The sequence below is a fragment of the Tiliqua scincoides genome, chromosome 7 (genome assembly GCF_035046505.1).
Source record: "Tiliqua scincoides isolate rTilSci1 chromosome 7, rTilSci1.hap2, whole genome shotgun sequence".
Taxonomy (NCBI): domain Eukaryota; kingdom Metazoa; phylum Chordata; class Lepidosauria; order Squamata; family Scincidae; genus Tiliqua; species Tiliqua scincoides.
The window spans coordinates 79,796,733-79,816,005 of record NC_089827.1 but is presented as its reverse complement, the minus strand read 5'-3'; the positions used below and the strand labels follow the sequence as shown (position 1 = coordinate 79,816,005).

The window sequence follows — 19,273 nt, the reverse complement described above, 5'->3', positions numbered from 1 at the left end:
AGCATTTGGCTTGCTTGAGTTAACCAGACTGATATATTCAGTCTATCATGTGATAAATGAATGCATGCTAGAAAAAGTGTTTGCTGCACACAATTATGGATTTCTCTCGGGCTGGGAAGCTTGTAGGCATATAACCCTGGAGGAAAGGGTATCCCTGTCTCTTACAAACTTTCATTCACAAATATAACATGCCGTGGCCATTATAACTTAACCCTGAATTCTCCCATTACTAGTTTTATGATAAGACATAATTTTTGTTGTGATCTTGAGAGTATACCCTTGCTGGGTAAGACGAAGTTTCACTGATAAAACATTCTGTGTAATACTTGAACAGCAATCGGCAGGCACTAGGTTATCTCCTGGAAATTGGTCTAGGATTCACATATAGAATGATCTCTACCTTGTTCCTATCCATGCAAAGCAATCTTTTTCACAATGTAAAGAACATTAGGAACTTGCTAATATTCCTCATGCTTCACAGAAGACAGGCATTATAGCTGTTTTTAGGTACTGTACTAAATTCAAATTAAATTCTGCGTTGCCAGCTGACTTTATAAATATATTGCATTTGAAACCTGCAATAAAAATTTTATTGCTTCTACACAACTGTATGCTGTTTAGTACTGGAGAAAACTATTTAAATATATAAAAAAGACACATAAGCAACACAACATGAAAGCACAAGCTAGAAGTTTACCATCTAGTAGTTTTATTTGTGGAATCCAAAGTATCTCTAATCCGCACTGGGACAAGAACCATGAGTTTTACCATCTGTCAGATATACATATGTAAAATGAAGCCGTGATTTCCAGCAGCAGCATTATTAGATTATTCTGGTATTTCAGACAAGTCACAACACAAGTCACAACAGACCTACTTCAACTGCAGATGCCAAAAGATTTTCCTCCTCCTGTCCAGATCAATGGATGTTCATCTCATGAAGTTAACAAATATTCATTTTATTAAACATTTAAACTCAATTATGTGATGGATAAGAGTTCATATAAGACTCAGTAACCTCCAGCATAAAACAAATTTGTTACATACTACATTGTACTTCAAAGGAAATTTTAAAAAATCTAATTTCACAAACTAGTTAGTTAGTTGGCAACCTTCAGTCTCGAAAGACTATGGTATCGCGCTCTGAAAGGTGGTTCTGGGACAGCGTCTAGTGTGGCTGAAAAGGCCGATTCGGGAGTGACAATCCCTTCCACACTGGGAGCAAGTGCAAACTACACCATTTAAAAGATGGGAAAACATCCAGCATAAAACAAATTTGTTACATACTACATTGTACTTCAAAGGAAATTTTAAAAAATCTAATTTCACAAACTACACCATTTAAAAGATGGGAAAACATCTTTAACTATGAAAATATTTTAAAAAACATTTTACCAAAGTTTTAAAACATTTGGTACTGCATGTACAAAAGGAAATCCCCTCAAACTCACTTATATGCAGTTTCCTCTACAAATTGAGGGATATATTATCTGTCCCATGACCCAAATAAGTTATTTTTAGTCTTTTTAAAAGCTAGTTCCAGTTATATATCTTTAGACTGATCATCATCTTCAAGTTTCCTGATTTCATTTTTCAAGCAGTTTATAGTTTCACGACTTGCTTTTAATCTCTCTTTAAGTTCAGCAATCTCAAAACTGGTTTTCTTCTTCGCGGCTTCCAACTTCTCCCTGGTTTTTACTTCAACGTTGGCAACTGGAAGCAAAAAGGATACATGCAGCATACTAAGCTGTTATTACGCAAGTACCACTTGAAGAGTTAGAGGAGATAATGAGCAACACCTGATTCACCTTTCAAAAAAAAAATCTTAAACAGTAAAATCAACTAGAGGTTTGGCAACTGAATTCCCCAAATAACTCCTAAAAAATCATTTAAATCTAGCTGCAGCTTAAACATGTCTTAAGCATCTAGAACTTAACTGATGTTGAGGGGACTGAAACAGGAATCAATGAAGACTTTTTACTTTTTCTAGGCTGAAGCAGCCATATGCTACTTAAGTGTTATCATTATAGATAAATTTCCTCATAACGTAGTTCAAAATTATTGAGATGCAGAGCCAGTCTCAAGTTTTTACTATGCCCTTAGATTACAAAAGCATAAGTTAAAATACACACACACATTTTTAAAATGTACATTCAGCTCTTTATCATCATCATTTCAAGGAAAGCTTTTATGTAAACTTGCCATCAATATATAGAATACTATATTATCCCACATTCAGTGAAGGAAGAAACAGCCAAGTTAGATATGTCTGTTTTTTTAAAATTCTTTATTCCCCCAAACACTTTTATATATATTGTATATTTCTCATAACAAGCACAATTTCATACAAAGTGACTGACCTATAATCGAGTGTAATTAAGATCATGTTCTTATCCATGCAAAATTCCCATCTAACTGTAGAATGTTTGTTACTTGGCACTTACACTCTGTTTCATGCTTGTAGGCACCAAGCGTCAACTGACGAGATGTAGTCAGCAATTGCTGCATCATAGCAGTAGGATCCTGAAAAATCTAATGAAGAAAAGGTAATCAGTGTATAGTTTGTGCCAGGATAAGCAGCTCCTTTGTAACACTTTGTTTCCTTACCATCTCATCATAAAATTCTGAAACTACAGTTTTCTTCCCCAAGATTGCACTGTTGTCAGACTGAAACAGCTTTAGCAAATGATACAGGGTCACCTGTCAAAGACAATAACTGTTTAAGTAAGTACAATAATAGAAACCGAGTACCTCTAACTTTTTGCAAATCAGCACTATAGAAGTAATACTAAAGAAGTATTCAGAGACTGAACAGTTTATTGAATCTGGGCAGTTAATGAATCCAATTAGCTGGTAGATTACAGGCCACTTATATAGGTGCAATACCACTGTCCATTATTTTCCATCTCTGTATCAGATACTACAGAGCCTCTGGTAAAGACACCTCTAAGACCTGCAATAGTTTAACTTACAAAATAGTTGCCACAGCATCAGTCCATAAGTCCAAAGCATCAAAATTTTTCTTCAACTGCTATTTTTGGAAACTGTGTGTTTCTGTGCCTTTCAAAATTCAATTTGATACCAAGTAGCACAGATTTTGTTATTTTTATGGTTATCTGGACACACCTCTCACTTTTTTGTGTGTGTAATGAGCATTGTGTCTCTGTAGGGTGCTTAGTCAAGCACAGTCCTATTTTCAACCATTTCCCCTATCATATATCCACCTTGCCTTTAGGCATCACACTTCTTCATATTTTTTCAGCTTCTAAATTCAGACTGAAAGTTTAGCAGAGCGATTCAACTAATTTAAAAAACTTACAACAACAAAATAGTAGCATATTGGCTACTATTGTAGCATATTGGCTATACTATAATATTTCTGTATAAATGCAATGTACAAATGTTCTCAACACCCAGTGCTCCTACTCTGTGCAAACAAAAAGCACTAACTAGAATATTCTTCAGTCAAGGCTAAACCCATGGTAGTCTTTCTCAATACGGTTGCATCTTTGAAAAAGAAAATATACTTGAAAGAAAGTTTTTAGGATTGACTATATAAGCAATCCATATAAACATTAGTATTTAGAATGCTACTCAAATCAAATAAACATGCACACATTGGCAGAGCCCAGTAAACAAGTTAGGGATGCTGACTCTCTCACACTGGCATTTTGTGCCTTTTATAGCAGCTTAAAATGCAGTATTTCGCCATGTTCAGGCTGCAGTCCTATGCACACTTTCCTGGGAAAAAGTCCAATTGAACTTGGTGTAACATACTTCTGAGTAGACATGCCTAGGACTGTGCTTTCAGTCTCTCTAACCACAACGGTGAGAAATGAGAAACTGAACCACCACAAGTTCCCTATTCCCAAAGGGCTCTAGGAATGCTCTAGGATGGGAAGGAGCTCTAAGTTGGGAAGAAACACAGCTCAGTGGCAGTTTCCAGCTCAGTACCCAGCATCTTCATGTAGGACTGGGAAAAGACCCCCGCCTGAAATGTTGGAAATCAGTTGTCAATCAACATAAACAGTATTGAGCTGGATGAATTATGGGTGTGACTATGATAAAGCAGCTTCTATGTTCCTAGTTTGACTTCCACAGTAGAATCAGACAAGGGGGTCCCACAAAAAGATAGTCCCATCTCCCCAAGCCTACGTTGTTAACCTCTAGCTGTTAAAGCGCAAACAGTCCATTCCTCCCCCTTGCTACATGCTGCAGTTAGTTTGTCTCCAAGTACCACCTTAACATTCTGCAACCCCTGGGGGATACTGCACATAGTCTATAACAGGCTGTTTTAGGTTCTTTTCCATCTCCCTTGGAGTAAATTGCATTGGACTCCATGGGGCTTACTTCAGGCCTGGATGAACTGTTAGGCTGCAGCACGCATGGTGTTTCTAAACTTCCTGGCTCTTTGCTCTGTTTCCAAGCTCCTCTTACAACTCCAGTAAGCTTACCAGTGCATTTCAAATCCACTGCATACTCAAATTGAATAGAAAAGCCCTCTTCTTGCCTCACACTACCTCATTTCTGGGCAGCAAGTGTTCCAATACACTATGAAACCTCTCTGGGAAACCAGATTCTTCTTTGTTAACCCTCAGACCAGTGTTTCTCAAACTGTGGGTCAGGACCCACTAGATGGGTCACGAGACAATTTCAGGTGGGTCCCCATTCATTTAAATATTTTATTTTTAATATGTGACTGCATTGGGGGAAATGCTATAGACCTGCACTTTTAACAAACGACTATGTATATTCTTTTAACAATGATAGTAAAGGAAACTTACTCCTGGGTAAGTATGGGTAGAATTGCAGCCTAGGATAGTTAAAACTTTTCCTGCTTGATGATTTCACTTCCGGTGGGTGCTGACAGATTCTCATTCTGTACCGGTGGGTCCCGGTGCTAAATATGTGAGAACCACTGCCTTACGACTGTCCAAGAAGCAAAACATCAGAGGGACGTTTTTGCCCTTCTTGGGGTGTTCTTAGTTATTTTTTTTAAGTTTCCCAGTACCTGCAAACCTGTAGAATTCAGTAAGCATCTAGAAACCTCCACCTTTGTGGGTGGTCCTATTTTGGTTATAATCCTGTTTGTGAGGGGTGGGGATTTTAGAAATATACAGAGATGAAATACAGGACTTTGCTCATGCTGGAAGGAATACTCACAGGTCTTTCATTAGGATCAATAAAAAATATCTTGATAATGATTTCAAATTCACCCCAGCCTGTTTCAGTTATTTCATATGGTGGTTTAGTTACAACTAAAATAGAAGAAAAGCATGTGTAAACCACATCATCTTTGAAAACAAAAATGTTGCATCTATACATTTAAAAACGTACCTCTTAGTGGGTTACCATAGCTTTCATGCAACTTAAACTGGATTTTCTTTACGTAAGCGGACATATCCTAGAAGAAATATAGCCATCAATTACTTACTGTTTCTTAAAATCCTTTACATGATTTCATTTTGTTCTAGTCACCTCACTCGATGATCTAGCAGAGATTTGTTTAGAGCAGGGGTGGCCAACCCATAGCATGCCATGTGCCACTTTTTATGTAGAGAATCTTAAACATGCCACTCAACAGCCCTTTTAGCGATTACCACAATAGCTAAATAGAGCCTCCAAGTTCAACTGCAGTATATCTCCAAGTGCCAGAAGGTACAGAGCAAGAAACACAGGAGTGCTGTTCCCCATTTTGGATTTTACAGAGAAACCTGGCTAACTGCTGATAAGACCTGCTGATATATGTGCAACCTCCTGATTTTACAAATGGGTTAATTCAGAATGCCAGATGTAAGGGATGGTACCAGAACGTGGGTCTCTTGTTGTCTTGTGTGCTCCTTGAGACATTTGGTGGGCCACTGTGAGATATAGGAAGCTGAACTAGATGGGCCTATGGCCTGATCCAGCGGGGCTGTTCTTATGCTCTTATGACATGAAAGGTGGTCTGCATGGACCTTTAGTTTGGCCCAGCAGGACTTGTTCTAAGGTCCATATAAGGTGCGTTCATTATGCTTCTGCACAGTCCAGCAGCCCTCAGTCTGCCCACCTTCTTGTCCTAAAAATGATCTTAGCTGGGATCTCTGCGGATAATTTTACCAAAGATGGTATCTCTGCCTGGCTGGGCCACCTGGGCTTTGCTGATCTCATCAGCCATTTTTGTGCTGCCCCTCTTTGCCCCTGCTACCTTCTACAGCCCACCCCTTGCCTCTTCAGTGCTCCACCAATCTGGCCTTCTTGCGTAAGTGAATGACCTGCCAGTTAGCAAAATAAAGCTCACTAACATCCACCCTATTGGCTTTTTCACCTGTTCATTATTCTTTTCCTGCCTTTCTCCCTGTTTTCCAAATCAAGCAGAGTTGGCTTGGCCACCCTAAGTGCTTCCACTGCTGCATCAGAAACCTGGGGGTGTGCTTTGTAAGGAATAGCAGTCAAGCAAACTGTAGTGGCGCTTTCTTTGTTATTATTTCAAAACTATATGGTGACTTTGTACCACTCAGAAAGTGTCCGTGTGCTACTAGTGGCACTCGTGCCTTGGGCTGGCCACCTCTGGTTTATAGTAGTAGTTTTAAGCTGCCTACCTCTTGCAACATTTGTGTAACCTCTAATTCAATTTTTCTCCAATGCTACAACCCTGAACACATTTAAACAAGTCCTATTGAACTCAATGGGATTTACTTCTGATTAAACATTTGTTTGCTTTCTGAAACATTTGTTTGCCTGCCTGGTGTGAAGGTTGCGGACATCACTTCTCGTCTAGACAGGCTAGTAGACAGTGCTGGGGGAGAGGTAGCGGCTGTGGTGCATGTCGGCACCAACGACGTGGGCAAGTGTAGCTGGGAGGTCCTGGAGGCCAAATTTAGGCTTTTAGGCAGGAAGCTGAAAGCCAGGACCTCAAAGGTAGCGTTCTCGGAAGTGCTACCTGTTCCACGCGCAGGGCCAGCTAGGCAGGCGGAGATCAGGGGTCTCAATGCGTGGATGAGACGGTGGTGTAGGGAGGAGGGGTTTAGATTCGTTAGGCACTGGGGAACGTTTTGGGACAAGCGGGGCCTGTACAAGAGGGACGGGCTCCATTTGAACCAGAATGGAACCAGACTGCTGGCGCATAACATTAAAAAGGTGGCAAAGCAGCTTTTAAACTGATCCCTGGGGGAAGGCCGACAGGAGCCGAGGGGCATCCGGTTCGGGACTCCTCATCCCTATGGGATGAAGATGGGGAGGTTAGAGAACAACAAGACAAAGGCAGGGTAGGAGAAGAAATTGGGAAAGGTAGGGTGATGGGATGTGATAGACGGTTTGGCACAATGAGAGGATGTGGGGACAAAGGAGCGAATAAGCAGCCCATCCTGGGGCATTCCGTGTATAAATGCTTTTATGCGAATGCCCGAAGTCTACGAGCAAAGGTGGGAGAACTGGAATGTCTGGTGACAAGGGAAAATATTGACATAGTGGGCATAACGGAAACCTGGTGGAATGCGGAGAATCAGTGGGATACCGCAATCCCGGGCTATAAACTCTACAGGAGGGACAGGCAGGGGCGTGCTGGAGGTGGGGTGGCCCTTTATGTTAAGGAAGGGATAGAATCCAGCAAAGTAGAGATTGAAGGTGGGTCCGACTCCACCGTAGAATCTCTGTGGGTTAAATTACCAGGCTTGTGCAGCGATGTAATACTGGGGGCATGCTATCGTCCTCCAGACCAGAAATCTGATGGGGACCTTGAAATGAGGAAACAGATCAGGGAGGTGACAAGGAGGGACAGGGTTGTAATCATGGGGGACTTCAATTATCCTCATATTGACTGGGTCAATTTGTGTTCTGGTCACGATAAGGAAACCGGATTTCTTGACGTGCTAAATGACTGTGGCTTAGATCAGCTAGTCACGGAGCCCACCAGAGGACAGGTGACTCTGGATTTAATTTTGTGCGGTACGCAGGACGTGGTTAGAGATGTAAACGTTACTGAGCCATTGGGGAACAGTGATCATGCTGCGATCCGTTTTGACGTGCACGTTGGGGGAAGAATACCAGGCAAATCTCTAACAAAAACCCTTGACTTCCGACGGGCGGACTTCCCTCAAATGAGGAGGCTGGTTAGAAGGAGGTTGAAAGGGAGGGTAAAAAGAGTCCAATCTCTCCAGAGTGCATGGAGGCTGCTTAAAACAACAGTAATAGAGGCCCAGCAGATGTGTATACCGCAAAGTAAGAAGGGTTCCACTAAATCCAGGAGAGTGCCCGCATGGCTAACCAGCCAAGTTAGAGAGGCTGTGAAGGGCAAGGAAGCTTCCTTCCGTAAATGGAAGACTTGCCCTAATGAAGAGAATAAAAAGGAACATAAACTGTGGCAAAAGAAATGTAAGAAGGTGATAGGGGAGGCCAAGCGAGACTATGAGGAACGCATGGCCAGCAACATTAAGGGGAATAATAAAAGCTTCTTCAAATATGTTAGAAGCAGGAAACCCGCCAGAGAAGCGGTTGGCCCTCTGGATGGTGAGGGAGGGAAAGGGGAGATAAAAGGAGACTTAGAGATGGCAGAGAAATTAAATGAGTTCTTTGCATCTGTCTTCACGGCAGAAGACCTCGGGCAGATACCGCTGCCCGAACGGCCCCTCCTAACCGAGGAGTTAAGTCAGATAGAGGTTAAAAGAGAAAATGTTTCAGACCTCATTGATAAATTAAAGATCAATAAGTCACCGGGCCCTGATGGCATCCACCCAAGGGTTATTAAGGAATTGAAGAATGAAGTTGCAGATCTCTTGACTAAGGTATGCAACTTGTCCCTCAAAACGGCCACGGTGCCAGAAGATTGGAGGATAGCAAATGTCACGCCTATTTTTAAAAAGGGAAAGAGGGGGGACCCAGGAAACTATAGGCCGGTCAGCCTAACATCCATACCGGGTAAGATGGTGGAATGCCTCATCAAAGATAGGATCTCAAAACACATAGACAAACAGGCCTTGCTGAGGGAGAGTCAGCATGGCTTCTGTAAGGGTAAGTCTTGCCTCACGAACCTTATAGAATTCTTTGAAAAGGTCAACAGGCATGTGGATGCGGGAGAACCCGTGGACATTATATATCTGGACTTTCAGAAGGCGTTTGACACGGTCCCTCACCAAAGGCTACTGAAAAAACTCCACAGTCAGGGAATTAGAGGACAGGTCCTCTCGTGGATTGAGAACTGGTTGGAGGCCAGGAAGCAGAGAGTGGGTGTCAATGGGCAATTTTCACAATGGAGAGAGGTGAAAAGCGGTGTGCCCCAAGGATCTGTCCTGGGACCGGTGCTTTTCAACCTCTTCATAAATGACCTGGAGACAGGGTTGAGCAGTGAAGTGGCTAAGTTTGCAGACGACACCAAACTTTTCTGAGTGGTAAAAACCAGAAGTGATTGTGAGGAGCTCCAGAAGGATCTCTCCAGACTGGCAGAATGGGCAGCAAAATGGCAGATGCGCTTCAATGTCAGTAAGTGTAAAGTCATGCACATTGGGGCAAAAAAATCAAAACTTTAGATATAAGCTGATGGGTTCTGAGCTGTCTGTGACAGATCGGGAGAGAGATCTTGGGGTGGTGGTGGACAGGTCGATGAAAGTGTCGACCCAATGTGCGGTGGCAGTGAAGAAGGCCAATTCTATGCTTGGGATCATTAGGAAGGGTATTGAGAACAAAACGGTTAGTATTATAATGCCGTTGTACAAATCGATGGTAAGGCCACACCTGGAGTATTGTGTCCAGTTCTGGTCGCCGCATCTCAAAAAAGACATAGTGGAAATGGAAAAGGTGCAAAAGAGAGCGACTAAGATGATTACGGGGCTGGGGCACCTTCCTTATGAGGAAAGGCTACGGCGTTTGGGCCTCTTCAGCCTAGAAAAGAGACGCTTGAGGGGGGACATGATTGAGACATACAAAATTATGCAGGGGATGGACAGAGTGGATAGGGAGATGCTCTTTACACTCTCACATAATACCAGAACCAGGGGACATCCACTAAAATTGAGTGTTGGGCGGGTTAGGACAGACAAAAGAAAATATTTCTTTACTCAGCGTGTGGTCGGTCTGTGGAACTCCTTGCCACAGGATGTGGTGCTGGCGTCTAGCCTAGACGCCTTTAAAAGGGGATTGGACGAGTTTCTGGAGGAAAAATCCATTATGGGGTACAAGCCATGATGTGTATGCGCAACCTCCTGATTTTAGGAATGGGTTAAGTCAGAATGCCAGATGTAGGGGAGAGCACCAGGATGAGGTCTCTTGTTATCTGGTGTGCTCCCTGGGGCATTTGGTGGGCCGCTGTGAGATACAATAAGCTGGACTAGATGGGCCTATGGCCTGATCCAGTGGGGCTGTTCTTATGTTCTTATGTTCTTATGAAACAAGTACCCAACACTAAGTATGTTTATCAGAAAGTGCAGTGCATTACACATATGGGTACTTCACAGAAAGTGGCATTTCAATTAGTCTATTCTTAACGTTTTCCAGGTTCTCTCTATACCTTTTTCTATGCAGTCACCATTTCGGTCTTGGAAACAACAAGCATACATTGACTAGTTGGATATTGAAACAACGCTATAAAATGTTCTAAGATTCATGACCGAATAGAAAACAGCTATAACTTAAATCTACTTATTGCCTACCTCATTTCTGTAAGGTTTGACATAAACTGTCCACTGATGTGTGTGTCCATCTTCTTCTCGTTTCTTTCCAAAATAGCGAGCAACATTCCCATAAACTATAGGTTTCACAATAGTAACACCCTTCAAACATAAAGACATAATCAATTTACAAAATTTGTTACCATAAAAACTGAACTGCTTTTAAAGTTGAGTAAGCTGTCCAATATTCAAATTGAAATAGTCATAATTCTCTCTCATGATATACTAATAAAAATATTCTCGTTTAGACAGAATATTTATTAAAAAGATTTTTATACCACTTTTTTCAACACTCGTCAACCTTTGTCAAAGCAATGTGTTCCTTCACTACTAACAATCAAGTGTAAGGCCTGGGAAATATGCACTTTTCCTTTGCATGTAGAAAAAAATAGGTGTACACTGAAATAAAAGGAGAAAAGCAGACACACTTACAAAACAAGCACTAGCTTTGAAAACCTAAATATTCTAGGCCAGTGGTTTCCAAACTTTTTAGAACCAGGACCCACTTTTTAAAACAGAACAATATCAGGAAACACCTAGGTTTAACAGGTTTTAAAAAGAGGGGGATTTAGAAAGAAATAATACTGTATTTATTTATAAGGAATAATAACCAGAAAAAAGACCCTCAAACATATGTACACATGCTTGCTAACTGCAGGAGCTAAGCTCTTTGCAGGGTTATTTTTGAATAGCCTCAGGGCTTGAGGCAATTAGTTATCTGATCTTTCCATCATCCTTTGGAGACCCACCAGTTGGTCCTGACTCACAGTTTGGGAACCACTGTTCTAGGCATACATGAAAGATCTCATTTATTCAAGGTCTACAATTACAGCATCAGTTATGTGTGGCATATGTGGGTTTTCTTTTTTTAAAAGTTTTTCCCTGCAGAACCCATTCATTTGGCTTTCACAAACAAATAGCTAAACGTCTAGATGTTTAAAAAAATTCCTTTGTAATTGCTTAAGCCAGGGCTAGATGCAAGTGTCCATTTAATTTTCTTCATTTTTTCAAAATAGGCTTTAGAAACTTTCAACTTTAGAGCTACACTTTAAATACACTGAGGAAAACTCTTGGGGGCAAAAATCTTTTTGCCAGTTCTGAAACAAACATCATATTATTGCTAAGCAGGTTTGGATCAATGCCTGAATGAAAGATCATCTGCAAACCCATCTATGCTGCCTTGAGCTTCATCATGGAACAAGAACTTTTGTCTAAGTCTCCTCTTGACATACACAAGAACCACCCCGCAAGATCAGGCCAAGAACCATCTCGTCCAGCTACCTGTATCTCACAGTGGCCCATCAGATGTCTCAGGAAGTATATATAACAAGAGAACTGCATCCTTGTGCCACTCCCTTGTCACCTGAATATAAGAACATAAGAAAAGCCCTGCTGGATCAGGCCAAAGGAACTAGTCCAACTTTCTGCATCTCACAGTGGCCCACCAGATGCTTCAGGGAGCACACAAGACAACTAGAGATCTGTATCCTGCTGCATCTGGCACGAGTAGCCTACTGCTAAAATCAGGAGGTTGTACATACCCATCACAGCTTGTAACCTGTGATGGACTTTTTCTCCAGAAATCTGTCCAGCCCCCTTTGAAAAGCGTCCAGGTCAGATGCCATCACCACATCCTGTGGCAAGACTAATTTCATACTGGATATTTTCTTTCAATTTGAGAGGATGTTCACAGGCTCCGGTGTTGTGTGCCGGTCCTAGGGCCACTTGAGGCCCTTGAGGACTCCCAATCTGGCCCTCAGGGAGCCCCCAGTCTCCAATGAGCCTCTGGCCCTCCAGAGACTTGCTGGTGCCCGCTCTAGCCTGATGCAACTGCTCTCAGTCAACTGTTCTACCTCTTGTGTAAGCTGTAGGACAAGGGCTCCCGCCACTACTTGCTGTTTCATGTTTATGATGCTGCAGCAGCAGCGAAGGAAAGGCTAGCCTTACTTTGTGCAAGGCCTTTTATTATTGTTGGCAACCTTCAGTCTCGAAAGACTATGGTATCGCGCTCTGAATGGTAGTTCTGGAACAGCGTCTAGTGTGGCCTTGAGCTATCACAAGACCTTCATTCATTCATATAAGCTCCATCTCTAATATATCCATTTATGTAAATTTATTCAAATTGGAAATGTAAATTAATTCCTTTTTTTCCTGGCCCCCAACACAGTGTCAGAGAGATGATGTGGGCTTCCTGCCAGAAAGTTTGGATACCCCTGTGTTAGAGGAAAAAGAGCATCTCTCTAACCACTCTGTGCTTCCTGTGCATAATTTTGTATGTTTCAATCATGTCCCCCTCAGGCGCCTCCTTCACTGACAGGAAAAAGTAATGGCACGTTCCAGAATGTTCTAAGATGGTGTCTGCCCATCCACACCCATTTCTTTCCCACCACAACTGTTGTAGTCACAATTGTAATCACTTTTATTCACATGAATAAAAAGGAACATAAAATGTGGCCAAAAAAAAAATGTAAGAAGGTGATACGGGAGCCCAAGAGAGACTATGAGGAACGCATGGCCAGCAACATTAAGGGGAATAATAAAAGCTTCTTCAAATATGTTAGAAGCAGGAAACCCACCAGAGAAGCCACTGGCCCTCTGGAAGGTGAGGGAGGGAAAGGGGAGATAAAAGGAGACTTAGAGATGGCAGAGAAATTAAATGGGTTCTTTGCATCTGTCTTCAGGCAGAAGACCTCAGGCTGCCCGAACGGCCCCTCCTAACCGAGGAGTTAAGTCAGATAGAGGTTAAAAGAGAAGATGTTTCAGACCTCATTGATAAATTAAAGATCAATAAGTCACCGGGCCCTGATGGCATCCACCCAAGAGTTATTAAGGAATTGAAGAATGAAGTTGCAGATCTCTTGACTAAGGTATGCAACTTGTCCCTCAAAACGGCCACGGTGCCAGAAGATTGGAGGACAGCAAATGTCACGCCTATTTTTAAAAAGGGAAAGAGGGGGGACCCGGGAAACTATAGGCCGGTCAGCCTAACATCCATACCGGGTAAGATGGTGGAATGCCTCATCAAAGATAGGATCTCAAAACACATAGACGAACAGGCCTTGCTGAGGGAGAGTCAGCATGGCTTCTGTAAGGGTAAGTCTTGCCTCACAAACCTTATAGAATTCTTTGAAAAGGTCAACAGGCATGTGGATACGGGAGAACCCGTGGACATTATATATCTGGACTTTCAGAAGGCGTTTGACACGGTCCCTCTCTAAAGGCTACTGAAAAAAACTCCAGTCAGGGAATTAGAGGACAGGTCCTCTCATGGATTGAGAACTGGTTGGAGGCCAGGAAGCAGAGAGTGGGTGTCAATGGGCAATTCTCACAATGGAGAGAGGTGAAAAGCGGTGTGCCCCAAGGATCTGTCCTGGGACTGGTGCTTTTCAACCTCTTCATAAATGACCTGGAGACAGGGTTGAGCAGTGGGGTTGCAAAGTTTGCAGACGACACCAAACTTTTCAGAGTGGTGAAGACCAGAAGTGATTGTGAGGAGCTCCAGAAGATGGCAGTAAAGAAGGCCAATTCCATGCTTGGGATCATTAGAAAAGGTATTGAGAACAAAACTGTTAATGCTATAATGCCGTTGTACAAATCGATGGTAAGGCCACGCCTGGAGTATTGCGTCCAGTTCTGGTCACTGCATCTCAAAAAGGATATAGTGGAAATGGAAAAGGTGCAAAAGAGGGCAACTAAGATGATTACGGGGCTGGGGCACCTTCCTTATGAGGAAAGGCTATGGGGTTTGGGCCTCTTCAGCCTAGAAAAGAGGCGCCTGAGGGGGGACATGATTGAGACATACAAAATTATGCAGGGGATGGACAGAGTGGATAGAGAGATGCTCTTTACACTCACATAACACCAGAACCAGGGGACATCCACTAAAATTGAGTGTTGGGAGAGTTAGGACAGACAAAAGAAAATATTTATTTACTCAGCATGTGGTTGGTCTGTGGAACTCCTTGCCACAGGATGTGGGGATGGCACCTGGCCTGGACGCCTTTAAAAGGGGATTGGACAAGTTTCCAGAGGAAAAATCCATTACGGGTTACAAGCCATGATGTGTATGTGCAACCTCCTGATTTTAGAAGTGGGCTATGTCAGATGCAAGGGAGGCACCAGGTTTCAGGTCTCTTATTATCTGGTATGCTCCCTGGGGCATTTGGTGGGCCGCTGTGAGATACAGGAAGCTGGACTAGATGGGCCTATGGCCTGATCCAGCGGGGCTGTTCTTATGTTCTTAACTACAATTCCCAGGAGGCCTTGCAGGTCTTCTTGTTATCTGGTGTGCTCCCTGGGGCATTTGGTGGGCCGCTGTGAGATACAGGAAGCTGGACTAGATGGGCCTATGGCCTGATCCAGTGGGGCTTTTCTTATGTTCTTAACTACAATTCCCAGGAAGCCTTGCAGGTCTCTTGTTATCTGGTGTGCTCCCTGGGGCATTTGGTGGGCCGCTGTGAGATACAGGAAGCTGGACTAGATGGGCCTCTGGCCTGATCCAGCGGGGCTGTTCTTATGTTCTTAACTACAATTCCCAGGAGGCCTTGCAGGTCTTCTTGTTATCTGGTGTGCTCCCTGGGGCATTTGGTGGGCCGCTGTGAGATACAGGAAGCTGGACTAGATGGGCCTATGGCCTGATCCAGTGGGGCTGTTCTTATGTTCTTAACTACAATTCCCAGGAGGCCTTGCAGGCCTTCTTGTTATCTGGGGTGCTCCCTGGGGCATTTGGTGGGCAACTGTGAGATACAGGAAGCTGGACTAGATGGGCCTGTGGCCTGATCCAGTGGGGCTGTTCTTATGTTCTTAACTACAATTCCCAGGAGGCCTTGCAGGTCTCTTGTTATCAGGTGTGCTCCCTGGGGCATTTGGTGGGCCGCTGCAAGATACAGGAAGCTGGACTAGATGGGCCTATGGCCTGATCCAGTGGGGCTGTTCTTATGTTCTTCACTACAATTCCCAGGAGGCCTTGCAGGTCTCTTGTTATCAGGTGTGCTCCCTGGGGCATTTGGTGGGCCGCTGTAAGATACAGGAAGCTGGACTAGATGGGCCTGTGGCCTGATCCAGTGGGGCTGTTCTTATGTTCTTCACTACAATTCCCAGGAGGCCTTGCAGGTCTCTTGTTATCTGGTGTGCTCCCTGGGGCATTTGGTGGGCCGCTGTGAGATACAGGAAGCTGGACTAGATGGGCCTATGGCCTGATCCAGCGGGGCTGTTCTTATGTTCTTAAACTACAATTCCCAGGAGGCCTTGCAGGTCTCTTGTTATCTGGGGTGCTCCCTGGGGCATTTGGTGGGCCGCTGTGAGATACAGGAAGCTGGACTAGATGGGCCTGTGGCCTGATCCAGTGGGGCTGTTCTTATGTTCTTCACTACAATTCCCAGGAGGCCTTGCAGGTCTCTTGTTATCTGGTGTGCTCCCTGGGGCATTTGGTGGGCCGCTGTGAGATACAGGAAGCTGGACTAGATGGGCCTGTGGCCTGATCCAGTGGGGCTGTTCTTATGTTCTTCACTACAATTCCCAGGAGGCCTTGCAGGTCTCTTGTTATCTGGTGTGCTCCCTGGGGCATTTGGTGGGCCGCTGTGAGATACAGGAAGCTGGACTAGATGGGCCTGTGGCCTGATCCAGCGGGGCTGTTCTTATGTTCTTAACTACAATTCCCAGGAGGCCTTGCAGGTCTCTTGTTATCTGGTGTGCTCCCTGGGGCATTTGGTCGGCCGCTGTGAGATACAGGAAGCTGGACTAGGTGGGCCTATGGCCTGATCCAGCGGGGCTGTTCTTATGTTCTTAAACTACAATTCCCAGGAGGCCTTGCAGGTCTCTTGTTATCTGGTGTGCTCCCTGGGGCATTTGGTGGGCCGCTGTGAGATACAGGAAGCTGGACTAGATGGGCCTATGGCCTGATCCAGCGGGGCTGTTCTTATGTTCTTAACTACAATTCCCAGGAGGCCTTGCAGGTCTCTTGTTATCTGGTGTGCTCCCCGGGGCATTTGGTGGGCAACTGTGAGATACAGGAAGCTGGACTAGATGGGCCTGTGGCCTGATCCAGTGGGGCTGTTCTTATGTTCTTAACTACAATTCCCAGGAGGCCTTGCAGGTCTCTTGTTATCTGGAGTGCTCCCTGGGGCATTTGGTGGGCCGCTGTGAGATACAGGAAGCTGGACTAGATGGGCCTATGGCCTGATCCAGCGGGGCTGTTCTTATGTTCTTAACTACAATTCCCAGGAGGCCTTGCAGGTCTCTTGTTATCTGGTGTGCTCCCTGGGGCATTTGGTGGGCCGCTGTGAGATACAGGAAGCTGGACTAGATGGGCCTCTGGCCTGATCCAGTGGGGCTGTTCTTATGTTCTTATTGTGTGCAGATAGAGGCCCCTCCTAGGCACATCGACTCAGAAGTCCCATTGTGTCTAATGAGCCTTACTCCCAGGAAAGTGTGGATAGAGTGGCATCTTCAGTACCCCATCCTACGCCTCTCTACTCAGACGTAAGCCCATTGTGCTAAATGGTGCTTACTCCCAGGCAGGTGTCGACAGGGGGGCAGCCTCTGAGCTCCACCCCCCAGGTCTACCCAGCAGTGAGTCCCCTCCCAGGGTAGCGTGGCTGGGACCTCCTCGCCCTCGGCGTCACTCAAAACGACCGTTGGGCCGACGGTTTGGGAAGCTCGCACCCCGCGCATGCGCTGTGCCCCTCGCTCTGCGCGCTCCGTCAGAGATCGTTATGGATGGGCGGGGCCGAGCGCGCCTCCGACCCACGCATGCGCCCTGCCCCTCCGTGCGCGCCCCACCTTCACTCTGCCCCCGGAGTCAGGCCCGAACTCAGCCATTCTCTTGAACATATTGCAGCAGCAGCGTGGAGGCTCCTGGAGCAGCGCACCGCGCTACGGCCGCGCCTCCCCCATCTGCTCGCCCGCCCTCAGAGGCGCCGGCTGAGAGAAGAGCAGCGCCGTCTTCCCGCAGGAGCCCCTCCCCCCGGGCCCTGCCGCGCTGCGTGCAACGCCTTCCGGTACGGGGACGGAGGCAATTGGCCGCGCTCGCGCCTCGGTCCCGCCCCCTCAGCGGGCGGAGTGTCGTCACGCGGCGTTCTCTGCGGGAAGGTCCTCCGTGAATGTGGGCGCTGGAAACTGTCCCTCGCTTCGACAGTTCCAGGGGGGGAAACCTGTGTGCTCTGCCATCCTAGCCCCACTTACCTCGGAGCAGGCTTCATTGGATACAATGGAACTTACTTCTGAGTAGGCACGCTTAGGGTGGGACACTGGGGTTGCCATCCTAAGCACACTTCCTTGGGAGTAAGCCCCACTGACTAGAATGGGGCTTACTTCTGAGTAGACCTGCATAGATGGAGCGTTGAGTCTAACATCCTGGCCACCCTTACCTGGGAGCAAGCCCCACTGACTAGAATGGGGCTTACTTCTGAGTAGACCTGCATAGATGGGGCTCTGAGGCTGCCATCCTGGCCACTCTTATCTAGGAGCAAACCCCATTGACTAGAATGGGACTTCCATCTGAGTAGGCTTGCACAGACTTGGGCTCACTAGGAGCCCTCGCAGGGGGCAGCCTTACAACTCTTATAAATCCTATCTACTTACTCTCAAGAAATTGTGCATAGGATTGCAGCCTTGCAGCCCAATCCTATGCATATCTACTCAGAAGTAAATACTGTTGTGTCAGTGGGGCTTACTCCCTGGAAAATGTGTACAGGATTGCAGCCTTCAAGGAGTCAGAGACCCACAAAGCCAGCACACAGAAGCACACACACCCCTTGCCACCTGCTGTTGTGTGGCAGACAGCTGTAGCCTCCTGTGCAGGTTTCCTCAGAAGTTCCATTCTGCCCACTGGGGCTTAGGCAGTGCCATAGCTAGAGGGGGATAGAGCACTGAGTTTTGCATGGCGCCTCACTGGGGCGTCTGGGCCGTAAGAACAAAATGGAGGGGCCAGTTGCATGCCACAATAAGGTGCCATGCAAAATGTGCTTCCCCCTCCCAGCTTCGCCACTGGGCTTAGGCCCTACATACTTGAAATCTCCCACAGGACTCATCATAAGAACCTAAGAACAGCCCCATTGGATCAGGCCATAGACCCATCTAGTCCAGCTTCCTGCATCTCACAGCTGCCCACCAAATGCCCCAGGGAGCACACCAGATAACAAGAGACCTGCAAGGCCTCCTGGGAATTGTAGTTAAGAACATAAGAACAGCCCTGCTGGATCAGGCCATAGGCCCACCTAGTCCAGCTTCCTATATCTCACAGCGGCCCACAAAATGCCCCAGGGGGCACACCAGATAACAAGAGACCTGCAAGGCCTCCTGGGAATTGTAGTTTAAGAACAGCCCCACTGGATCAGGCCATAGGCCCATCTAGTCCAGCTTCTTGTATCTCACAGCTGCCCACCAAATGCCCCAGGGAGCACACCAGATAACAAGAGACCTGCAAGGCTTCCTGGGAATTGTAGTTAAGAACATAAGAACAGCCCCACTGGATCAGGCCATAGGCCCATCTAGTCCAGCTTCCTGTACCTCAGAGCGGCCCACCAAATGCCCCAGGGAGCACACCAGATAACAAGAGACATGCAAGGCCTCCTGGGAATTGTAGTTAAGAACATAAGAACAGCCCCACTGGATCAGGCCATAGGCCCATCTAG

At 45.5% G+C, this 19,273-nt stretch overlaps 1 protein-coding gene across 1 annotated transcript; it reads right to left on the bottom strand.

The window, feature by feature from the left end:
* Positions 1–692: 692 nt before the first annotated feature.
* On the bottom strand, positions 693–17,633 carry YEATS4 (YEATS domain containing 4). Its single transcript, XM_066634377.1, has 7 exons — positions 17,421–17,633; positions 10,623–10,742; positions 5,338–5,404; positions 5,164–5,258; positions 2,608–2,700; positions 2,445–2,532; positions 693–1,713 (listed from the first exon to the last, which is right to left on the bottom strand). The coding sequence occupies exons 1-7, from the start codon at positions 17,469–17,471 to the stop codon at positions 1,544–1,546; spliced, it is 684 nt and encodes a 227-aa protein (XP_066490474.1). The 5' UTR covers positions 17,472–17,633; the 3' UTR covers positions 693–1,543.
* Positions 17,634–19,273: the final 1,640 nt, after the last annotated feature.

Coding starts and splice junctions, on each gene's coding strand:
- YEATS4 (XM_066634377.1), bottom strand. CDS start 17,471: ATGTTCAAGAGAATGGCTGAGTTCGGGCCTGACTCCGGGGGCAGAGTG. Junction 10,743..17,420: donor ACTCCGGGGGCAGAGTGAAG/GTGGGGCGCGCA, acceptor TTATGTTTGAAG/GGTGTTACTATTGTGAAACC. Junction 5,405..10,622: donor TCAAACCTTACAGAAATGAG/GTAGGCAATAAG, acceptor TATTTCTTCTAG/GATATGTCCGCTTACGTAAA.